This window comes from Diadema antillarum, unplaced genomic scaffold (genome assembly GCF_040938485.1).
Source record: "Diadema antillarum isolate AM-2024a unplaced genomic scaffold, OU_Dant_1.0 scf00000219, whole genome shotgun sequence".
Lineage (NCBI taxonomy): Eukaryota > Metazoa > Echinodermata > Echinoidea > Diadematoida > Diadematidae > Diadema > Diadema antillarum.
Window position 1 is genome coordinate 76,168 of NW_027271108.1, and position 11,864 is coordinate 88,031.

The window sequence follows — 11,864 nt, forward strand, 5'->3', positions numbered from 1 at the left end:
GACAGGGAACTAAATGTCCTATAGGATCTTTATTGCTGCGGCAGCGCTAGATGTGGCGAATGCTGAGTCCCGTTAACTAATTCATGACGTACATTACCACGCGAATGATACTGCGGGAAGGGGGTGGAGGACGAGGGAAGAAATAAAAAGAAGAAAAAGAAATATGAAATGCGCATGGTATAGGCCTATGGTAAGGAGATGGGATGAACGAGTGCTAGTATGCGGAAAGCCGGATGAGTCGAGTACTGAGAAAATTGAAGGGACATGTACCTGTAATGTTATTCTTATTGCATGCATGCGATCACGCACTAGCACCCACTACTAGCTGCGTACAAAATCCCGTCGTATACAAGCTGTGCATGTGTAGCGTGACTCGTAGCGAAAGCGCAGCCGTGGCCCGTCACCATCTTGTGCGGTTTTCTGGCGTTCAATCAACTCATTGGAAAACGAAACTGAAATCATCTCGTTTGGGAGATTGTAGCCGACCTTCTAGTCGAAGATGAGTCAAGCAGAAGTGATCCAAAAGGTAGAAAACGGCACTCCGGGCCACGCTGATCACGATGGTGGAACCCTTCAGTCCCACACCCTTATTTCCGAGGATACCAATCGCACCGTAGCTGGCCAAGGTCAAAATGGAAGTGACCGGGCCAATAAACCCAAAATACCACCCCCACCTGTTGTGCAGATTCACCGTGCGTCTGAGGCAGACGGATCGGGGCTTGATGAGAGTGGTGATGAGAGTTCAGATGCCAGCAGCGATGAGCATGAAAGACATGGTGCAGGTGATTTTGATGAGGCCAAGTCAGACCAGGGAGAAATGGACACAAGTGTGGAACCATCGCCGGCCAAAGAATGGAAGCCTCCCGATGATGCCCTTGTGCAGAAAATCATCAAGCAGGTAGAGTTCTACTTTTCTGATGCTAACATTGTCAAAGATGCTTTCCTGCTGAAACATGTTCGTAGGAACAAACAGGGCTATGTCAGCATAAAGTTGATAGCCTCATTTAAGAAGGTGCGCAGTTTGTCAAAAGACTGGAAAGCTGTTTGCTTCAGTTTGAAACAGTCCGAAAAGTTGCAAATCAACAACGAGGGAACAAAAGTAAAGAGAATAGCCCCACTACCAGAGTATGATGAAACCTCAACATCCCGCACAGTAGTTGCTGTCAATCTACCAATGGAGAACCCCAATGTCGAGAAAGTGTCGCACCTGTTCCAAACATGTGGGGAGATATCTCTTGTTCGCATTATAAGGCCGGGTAATCCCATACCTCAAGATGTGCGCAAGCACATGGAATCCCATGTAGAGTACAGTGAGAAGAAAGCATGCGCTCTCATTGAGTTTGAGAGAACTGAAGCTGCTCACCAAGCTGCCAAGACAATGAATGATAAGGAAGACTGGCGTTCTGGTCTGCACGTGTCCCTCCTTGTTGTCAAGCCAAAACAGAAGGAGAGGAAGGAGCGGAAATCACAGAAGCAGGAAAACCTGTCCCCTCAACTGGCTGATGATACTGCCTCTGTGGATGGTGACGGAGAAGGAAAGAAAAAGAAACGTCGCCGCAAGAAAAAGAGGAATAGCAACCGCCTGGACGAGCTTTCATGCGATGGAAGTGGCGTGACTGGTACTCCTAGCTCCTCAGATGTAGATAATCCATCTGAGCACAGACATTCCAGCAAGCCCATACCCATCCAGCAACATCGCAGCCCCAACCACCTCAGCCCGGCCAACACGCCCAAGTCGAGTCCCTGCCCGAGTCCTCATGGGTCCCCACGGAGCCAGCGCAAGTACGGGAGGTCTCCCCTGGTTGGTTCTCCAGGGGTTCGCAACAGTCCAAAGGCCAGCCCCAAGGGAAGCCCTGAGTTGAGCCGCAGAAGCCTCGACCGCAGGGGCAGTGGCGACCACTCGGATAGCAGTGCCTCACAGAGCCCGTGGATTCGTCGACGGATGCTGGCAGCCCAGGACAAGAGCCCCCTTGCAGCTGGGAGCAGTCCCTGCGGGAGTCCCATGATGGGGAGACGCCAGATGGCAGATCTAGCTGGTGTTCTACGCAGCCCTGGTGGACCAGGTTCTGTTGCAGCCTTCTACGGGGGTAAAGGTCGTGGCAAGCCTCCATCTGAGCCTTGAAACAAGTATCAGTACCAATTTAATCTGCACACATTTTTTCCCCTAGTGCAGATAAATGCTCTAACATCAGTTACAATGTATAGCTGTAATATTCCAGAATAATGCTGTAACATACAGTCAAGTGTATCTAAAGGATGTAATCAAATTAGTTTGTCAGATAGTCAGGTTAAGTGAATGCGGTACTCCATTCTATCATCATTTGAATTTTGAACCTGTGTGAATGTGCATTTTTACTTGTAGAGTAAGATGAATTGATTTATTTTTAAATTGCAAAAGGATGGAGTGACCACAATATCGTAATGGGTTTGTTCAAATTTTCAAGGTGATTTGCCTTGGCTATGACAATGGCAGCTGCAAATAATGATTCAAGATGCCATGTGTTAAGAAGTGATAGATATCTACTCAGTATCTTGCCTGTTTTTATGCATTTGTAAAGAGAAAAATGTGCCAACACTTCAAAATATTCAATTTGGACAGTCAAATGGTGTAAATTGCACTTAGTGTGCATACTACTGTATGTACGATCTTAACATGTTCAGGAAAGTACTGCTGTTTGTTTTCATGCAATCATTAATGAATTTCGTTGAACGGATGCTCTGATTTTACTCTTTTGATTATAATGCTTCCATTGGCTACTTCCCACTTAAGGTACTTGATCATACAAACGTATATTTGTTGCTCCTCATTCATCATTAGGCGATAATCTTCTGCAATCGAATTTGTTAACCGTAGTGAATGATTTCCGTCAAAGCACTTTCTCTACCAATTGCAGCACAGTGTACAGAATGATGCACAGTATCGTTGATGTGTACATGAAATCGAAGTCATAAGCGTCAGAAATTCATGATGTTTCTGAATTCTGTGTCTGATCATGCTCTGGAATTCAAATTGCAGTGCATGGCAGGCAAGAAATGCCTCTTTATCAACTTGTCACATGATACAGAGGTACAGTTGTAGTTTTGCCTTCTGTTAAATTGGAGCAAAAATCATTTTAACAATTGTACCAATCATGTCACTTAATTGTTTGTAGGAAACATTAGGTTATTATTATTCTCACCTATTTACTATGATTCTCACTTAACATATAATGTATATATATATACAGCTCTAGTCTGCTTCATCAGCACATTTTAGCACATATTGATATATCAACTTCCACGGATGCTCAGACCAGTGCTGCATTCATTAGTGTCACAAACAGCCACTGCACACGTCACGTAAGCTGACGTAGGAGAGAGTATCTGTAAATATACAGCCGTAGGTGTAGAACACTGTAGAAAGGTTTCACAAAACATTAAGAAGTCATTAGATACACTTCAAGGACAAATCTGCTTCCAAGAATAGCATCTCAGACCATGTCGTGAAAATATGGCATTTTGAATGCTTCACTAAGTAGTGCTGTATATGACTGAAATAACTCTGTTGTCTCATCAGTCTCATACTGTACATTGGGCTTGGGCATTCATGCACATGACATGGTTCCACTGCTCTCTATACACTGTATGTACAGTAGTAACCCAGTATTTGAGGTAGAATTGATTGTCCGTTAACTAGCCCATTTAGTGTTGTTGTTGTTTTTTTTTCCAGACAAGTATTTACCAAATTGTCAGGTTTCAAATCTTCTGAATTTGGCGCTTTTCTTTGCAAGTGGGAGTTACCAGTGTGTATGCCAGGCAAGTGGTAGTCTATTTGTTTGTTTCTTTGTTGTTGTTTTTTTTTGCTTGTTTTTTTTCTTCTTGTTTACTGCAGAATTTGTGGAATTTCTGAGAGATACAGTACACTTGTATATTATACATGTAGCTTCATTCTGTCCCAGGAATATAAAGTATACCATCATTAGGAATTATCAATAGGCATTAAATGCTGGCTAAATGCATGAATTATGCAAAGTCATACTGAACAAATTATGAATGTGGATACTGTAAACATCCATTACTCATACAAGAACCTTGAAATTCTACAAATGTTTGAAAGTGTGATGTACATAAAGTAGCTATGCATGATCCATCCAATAATTTTGACAGCGGGATGATGTACGATGTCTGATAAGGTTTGTAGCGTAGTCATAACAAAAAGAAAAAGTTTTTGTTCACCTTTTCTGTTGTCACTTCAGAAAGTTCATGAACATGTACAGTGTACATGTTAAAGACCTTTGCTGAAGGCAGCTTTAAATACAGGAATAATTTTAGACTGCAAAATCTACTGTACAAAAGACTTTTACAGTGTCTACAGCACTGTAAATGTACCTTCCTAATGCATACATAGGTAGAATATAGGTGTATGATGTGATATCCCCACCACAAACCTTTTGTGTGCATTTCCTTCACAGCGATCAAGTTATAGATAATGTATCCATGCCCAGATTGTGGATGTTCGGTGTATGCAGACATTTTGAATATGTACTTGTAGGTACCAGACATACAGACAGTTTCGTTGGAAACCATTTCATAACATCTTATCTATCAGCAAGGACTTCTATTCCATTGTACAGAGCTCTACCATGCTAACCCAAGGACATTCAAGGATACGCACTGGACTTTGAACTGTAGCTATTTAAAAAATGAACTAATGATGCACTTGGCCCTGTTTCATGGAGATGCACTAATTGGCATTGCCATGGCAGCAACCAGTAAGCAAGAAAGCATCCAATCAATTGAGAGAATTTTATTTGCTGTTGCATCATTAACTGCTTATATTTTGCAGTGTGCAATAGTTGCTAAGCGGGTCTCTTGTGAAGAAAGCAACAGTTATTCCTACACACTACATTTTTGAGGCAGAGAGGCATTAGAGTCGAAAAAATGACTGGCAAGTTTCTTATCCCAAAGTTTGCTTTGAGAATTATTGTAGGACGACCACAGCACCAGTAACTGCATGCTGCTTATGGTTTGATATTGTGTCGAGTGTTGGATGGCAGTCGAATAGTTCTGTGACTCTTTGCTTTTTGTGGAAAGAGGGCAGGGGATTTGAGTGGCTGGAAAATGGACTTTTGGAGCACAACCTGTTTATCACAGGGAAGTTCATGTGTAGCCATGCTAAGTTTGTCTCAAATGGTGGTTCAGCCCCTACCAAAAACATAATGGCCCGAATTCACGAAGGTGGTACAAATTAAACCATGGTTCAAACCATGGACAAAAACCATGGAGCGCCAAGTGTCGCACGGAATATTTCGTTACGAAATTGACATTTCGTCGACAAAATGACCGTTTCGTTAACGAAATTATCATTTCGTGGACGAAATGTTCATGTAGTTACAAAATATTGTCATTTTGTTACAAAAATAATCTTTTCATGGACGAAATGACTGATTTCGTAACAAAGTATTCCATGCGACACTTGGCGCTCCATGGTTTTTGTCCATGGTTTAAACCAGGGTTTCATTTGTACCACCTTCGTGAATTCGGGCCAATAAGTTGAGGACTTGATTTGCAGACAACATTCCCAGCCAGTCATGTAGTGATTTTTCCAATGCAGCCGTCCTCTGACCAATGCACTGGTCACCTGACCAGTGCACCGGTCACCTGACCAAGACCCACTAGCCATCTGACTCACTTTACGCGTGTGTCCTCTCCTTCACTCAGCTGACCAACTGGTGCAGAGAACTCACACAGTAGGCCAGCTGTCCATGCATTTTGTAATATGCAAATTGACCTGAGGAGGCATGGCATGAGCCTGGCCCGGATGGTGCTTTGGTTGAAATTATTCTTTGGTGAATCACAGTGTTACAGGTACCATGCTGTGACATGTAAATGTTCAGTGTGTTTGTATGCTCTGTTTTGTAATCACCTCTTAAGACTAGGTACATTTCCATGACATTCATCATACACATGTTCTTGTTGGAAGCGCTGTCTTCTGTGTGCAATAAACCGTTATACCTAAAACACTTTAAACTTGTACAAAATAGACATCAGAAAAAAAAATATTTAGGAGATGTGCAGATGCTGTGTTGAATGTGTAGTTACACTCTACATTTACACACATTTTATGTATGTATGTATGTATGTATGTATGTATGTATTATGCTATGTATTTGAATGGGAGTTGATTTAGAAAACAAGGGCAAATTGTCATTAGGCAGATGCAAATACAACATGTTGTACATTGTAGGCAATCCACGAACAAGCTATTTATCATGTACAGTGTGGTGATGCGTTACAAGGCACAACCTTTGGCCTCAACCCTGCCAATGTTTTCATAATATTAGCTACAAATCCTAACCCACCTCACTTACATGTTTTTTTTTTTTTCTGTACATATGTATATTGTGTTTAGAGTGAGACAATAATATGTGAGACATGTACATGTATACTTGTGCTTGAGATAAAAAAAATTTTTTTTATACTTTCTTTGTCACAGAGAAGTGATTGCCTCCCACAAATCCAACATGAAGCTGTTTCATGGTTTTCTTTTTTTATTATAATTATTCATTTGCTATGTCTATAATAGAGTAGACTCTCAAGGGGTTCCTGTCTTGTCAAAGAGTATTTCTCTTGCCCATTTGAGTAAATTGATATGTTATATGTAAGTTTAAAAAAATGGCTGACATGGAATAAGAGGAAGCGACTGATTACAGTTTAAAGTGTTGGGTTAGGAGGAGGAGAGTGTGTTGTGTGACTATACTACATGTGTTGAGCAAAGGAACATAAAGGGTGAACTATTTTGAAGTTCTTGTCAACTGATATGAACTATAAATCATATATGACCAATATTTCCCCTTTCCGTGGCTGACATCTTTAAAGTGCTCTGCCTCTTTGTCCTTTACTGAAGGTTCCTTCCTCCCCTAACCACCCCCCCCCCCCCCCCAATACTCACCCATTTCTTGCTTTCATTGGTTTTGTGGTGGGCAGGCATCCGGATGTGAAGTTGTCATGGATTGTGCCGGCGGCGTAGTACTAATCTTCTATCTGTATCTCATTCTTGGTCTTTTTGTTTTTTATATTTGCACCATGTATATTCGTTAAGTGAAGTAGCATGTTTAGAGCTCATTTGTACTTTGTAGATTATATAACTTCGAAGGAAAGGGTTATATTCTGTCTTGAAGCAATGGATTTGTGGTGGTATCTGTGTTTCATTGTATTGATTCTTGAACTGTCTACAGATGTAGATTTGTTAAAAAATATCTAATTTTTATTTTTAATTGTATACAGCCTGTAATTACAATTTTTTCGTTGGTTGAATGGACCTTGCTCATTTCCAGAGATTTACTGTATGTGACTTCAGTTGTTATACATGTTGTATTATGCAATTATTCGCTTTTGCTTTTTATTCTAACTGAGCATGTTTTTTCCCAAGGTAAATAATCTTGTAGCAAACTGCATGTACACTAGTCATACTGTATGTGTGGCCTGGTTAGGTTCGTGCTTCCTCTGCCTATCTTCACCAATAGTTCAAAATATCCTGCATGATTTACATGTACCTCTATGATAATTTCCAACAAGAAAAAAATGAAATATGCTTGTGATGATGAGGTATCAAGCATCAACGTGCATACTAATTTGCATTGCGTACGTCCCCTATGTTTTCAATCGCCAATATTCTCTGAAACAAGTATGCCAATATCAGGGTGAAAATGAATTGAGGAAAAAATGACCCTTCTGATAAGCTCCTATTCAGGAAATTTTATCAAAAACAATGTGTACAAAATTGGGTCTGACTGAAACATTTGCACTCAAAATTAGTTTTCTTAGTCCGTTGGACTTCACATTTTTGTTTCTGCAGTCTTCAGAAAATCATTGCTGTCTTCATTTTATCTCCACCGCTTTTTGTTTTGTTTTCCTTTTGCTGGTTATTTCAATGCTGTTATTCACCCATATTGATCACCTGGTTGGTGATGTTCGTTATGTCGAAGGTCCGTTAATCCGAAAATGACATAAGAATCGGTATACCGAAGGTTTTTCTATATTCCGAAGCTCTCAAATTCCATATAAGACAACCTAGACGTTTGTCCATCCAAAAAAAAAAAAAAAAAAAAAAAAAAAAAATGGAATAGGGTTCGTGAATCCGTACATTAAAATTGTGGCGTTATTACGAAGGTTCTTTAATCTGAAATTGAAATAAGTTTTGTTATTCGAAAGTTCGTTAATCCGGAAATAAAAGAAGATGCGTACTAACGAATCTTCGGAATTACGAACCTATATTGTTTCCGGATTAACGAACCTTCAGAATAACGAACTTTTTTCATTTACGGATTGACGAACCTTCGAAATAACAAAGCCTATTAAATTTTTGGAATAACAAACCTGCTTTCATTTTCGGAATAACTGACTTAGAGAACAGCGAACCTTATTCCATTTTCGGAATAACGAACCTTCGGAATAATGAACTGTATACCAGCTTGATACAGTAATTGCATTCCTGATGTTTTGTCGTGTGCACGTTTCAGTGGGTCTAGTACACCGAGTTACCGAATGTTTTCGAATGTTGTGCATGCTTCCTTTCCACGGACTATTTCAATTGCATGTCAAGTGTCAATAACAACAGCAACAAAAAGTGTCAATTTAAAGATAGGTCTACCGGGAGGTCGATGTGATGACGAGAAGCTGGTGTAATGAATATAGCTGATCGCCCTTAGAAACTTTGACTGGACTATCCATGCATTGGAATGCAGTCTGTTGTAAAGTGCTAGAGGTCGTGAGGTCAAGAACACGCTCAGTCTCGGTGTAGTTATCGTTGGTGGGCAGACCGTTTGCTTGTGACCGAGTGTCGTAAAGCGTTTGTTTGTCGTAACTTTGATGATTTTAACAAGTTTTATTCACTTTGCGGAAGTGCGATGCCACGAGAGAGCATCGTTCTTTCTCTTTCGTTGCTGTTTGATGTATAGACAGATGCTACTGTTTGAATGGAAGTATTCCATTTTTTGTATTAAGGCGTTTCCGAGAACCACGGATGTAGAACACTATTATACTATGTCGTCATTCCAGTCATGGTATATAGCGCGGCTATTTTCCATCACAGAACAGGGCTACTAGTATTTTCGAGGCATCATGAATGCAATTTCGTACACAATTTGTGACACTTATGACTTCTTTAAAGAATCATTGACAAAAATAAAAAAAAAATAAAAAAATTGAAATACATACAGTGGACTCCCGTTATAAAGAAGTCGTCGGGACTGGCAGTTTTCTTTCGTCATATCGAAATTTCGTTGTAACCAAACATAGAGCGGACAATGTTGCGACCCGAATTTTTATTTCGTTGTATTTCGTTGTGTTTTCGTTATGTTCGGAATTTCGTTATAACCGTGTTCGTTATAACGGGAATGCACTGTATTTAGCTATGTGCAGATACGTTTTCATGTTATTGTTTTTGTTTTTGTCGTGAGTAATGATACATTCCACGGAGAAAGAACAGGTGAAATTATTTTATTGAGGCAGTGGCAGTTAATGTTTATTATTGTTAGAAAGATTATTGTTTCTGTATATGGTTGAGACTTTATCAGTGGGGGATTCATTGTTATGGCGTGTTAGAATGTTGTGGGGTCTTTTTATTAGGTCAGTATGAAGCAGTAAGATTTCTTTCATCACTCCTGCTGTCGTATTTTGTCCAACAATGGTATGTACAGTATTTTGATGGTATTTGAGAGTATAGAATGATGCCTGTATCTCAAAATGACAGTTTCTCGCTTTTGGTCCATGTATAGAAGTAATGAAAATCTTGAGATTATCGAGTACATGTAATTTTTCTCTTATCAGTATATACAGTATGAATATTTTCTTGAAACAGGTGTGTGCGACAATATACAGACTGATATTTTGTAATTGTTCGGCAGTGATTTTATGGATTGATAAGTATATATTAAGTGATTTTTACGTGTGAAAATGAGTCCATGATTCCCTTTATGTGGCGTGAGATTTTTGTTTTCTTTTTACAAAATGTACATGTACATCATTATTCTGTATCATGAAAATGAATTTTAAAAATCAGTTAAATTAGTTTAAGAGATATGCCTTTGAAGACAGTGTATAGTATAATAGATGCAATTGTGCTGAAGGTAACTTGAAGGCACTATTCCCTATTTAAGGCTTCAGTGTTTCAAGGCTAAGTTTATAAATACATTTATCCCCTATATATTTATAGGCCTATATATACATTGTACATTGTATATTTGCAAAGAACTTAAGGGTTTTCGAGTATAACCGCATGCTTCATTTTAATGCTGTATTCATGCGGGCAAGAGTATTATTGCGACAACTCTTGCTGAAATTTTCGGGGTTTTTTTTTGCCATCTTTGCAAGAACACTGAACGTATATTTTATGCAAGAGACACCTCTTGTATTTTGATCAATATATCAGTACCTTGTATCTTAACTCAATTCGCAATGAAAATAAAAAGGTCATCAATAATGAGGTCTTTTTATTCTTTTGTACAATAAGCCTACCTCTTTTCATTTGAGTGAAAATACTAGTCCATAATATACATGTATTTTCATGCGCGAATTGTTGTTTGAATTGTAACTTCTTGTTTTTCCTTCAAGTGGTTGCATATATGCTATGCACTGCCTTCAAGCACTCCACGTTATACAAAAAGGCTTCTTTCAATAAATTTTCCATTCAGTAAATTTTGTTATACTACTGACGTAAAATACCATTTTACAATGCGTTTGTTGCATAAATTGCTGACTTAGTGTAGATCGGATAGTTGGCTGCCTTCATTATTAATTTTGATGCACTGGTAATGGTGTGTTGGGTTCTTTTTTCTGTCTGTCACTGATATAATATCCTTGCTGGACTGCAATTCCAGTACCCAATTAAAAACCTATATAGCTCGCTATGCTTTCTCCGATTCGCCGTAAGTATAGAAACTCGCTTTCTTCATTTGAGATTGTTTTAACGAAAAAGTTTGTGAATACCACTGTGTGTGAGAGCTTTTGGATGTGTAATTGTTAAAGTGCAATTCCTCTCCATATTCAAGTTGGCTCAAAAAAAAAAAGCATGAAAAAAAAACATGATATAAGTTTCGTTGACATTCGGACATGGAAATATTAAACTCGGGGATTTTAAAATTTTACTGATTTTCACGACGCGCAAGTACGGTTAGTGACATCGGGCGCAAATGCATCTTACATAATAGTAAAGGCGAAGTAGATGAAGTCATATGCAATCGCCTCTCATATCATTCGACTGACCCTGCATGCACGTGACTCAAGTTCTTTTTGAAATTGAATAAAAACGAAGAACTTGTGACCTCCTCATTGCAATCGTATATGATTGGTGATTACTTGATGGGGAAGTGGCTGTATAGTTGCGATTTTGCGAACGTCCGATTTTGATTGAACTTCAACCGTTCTTAGTGTTTGATTAAACACTACAGTGGAACCTCGTTATAAAGAGGTTGGATATTAGAAGACCCTCGTACGACAAGGTGATTCTTGCATGTCCCAACTCTTTATACACATGTGCTGTATGTCCTTTGTTATTATAATCCGTGATATACATGTAGAGAGAAACCGATTTAACAAGGTAATTGTCTTGGTTTTAAAGGGATCGTATAGTTTTGGTTGAGACCTAATTTCATGTTTCTATCATCTATTGGTGAGATAATGAGAAACCTCTTATGAAATATGAAAGAGCATGTGATTCCATGAGGAATCCAATGTTTATTTGATGAAAATTGGTTTTGAAATGGCTGAGATATCCAAAACAGAGAGATTCCAATAAAGTGTGGGACCCACACTTTATTACGATCGCTTTGTTTTAGTGTGTTTTTGGAAGTTTCAATCATTCTAAACCCGATTTTCATCAAATA

The 11,864-nt window shown here is 39.1% G+C and overlaps 1 protein-coding gene across 1 annotated transcript; it reads left to right on the forward strand.

Moving 5' to 3' along the window:
• Nucleotides 1-385: 385 nt before the first annotated feature.
• On the forward strand, nucleotides 386-4,369 carry LOC139724523 (la-related protein 6-like). The gene has a single exon (XM_071635655.1). The coding sequence runs from the start codon at nucleotides 500-502 to the stop codon at nucleotides 2,120-2,122; it is 1,623 nt and encodes a 540-aa protein (XP_071491756.1). The 5' UTR covers nucleotides 386-499; the 3' UTR covers nucleotides 2,123-4,369.
• The last annotated feature ends 7,495 nt before the right edge of the window (nucleotides 4,370-11,864 follow it).

Bases quoted from the DNA above. Each gene is read 5' to 3' on its own strand.
- LOC139724523 (XM_071635655.1), top strand. From the start codon at position 500: ATGAGTCAAGCAGAAGTGATCCAAAAGGTAGAAAACGGCACTCCGGGC.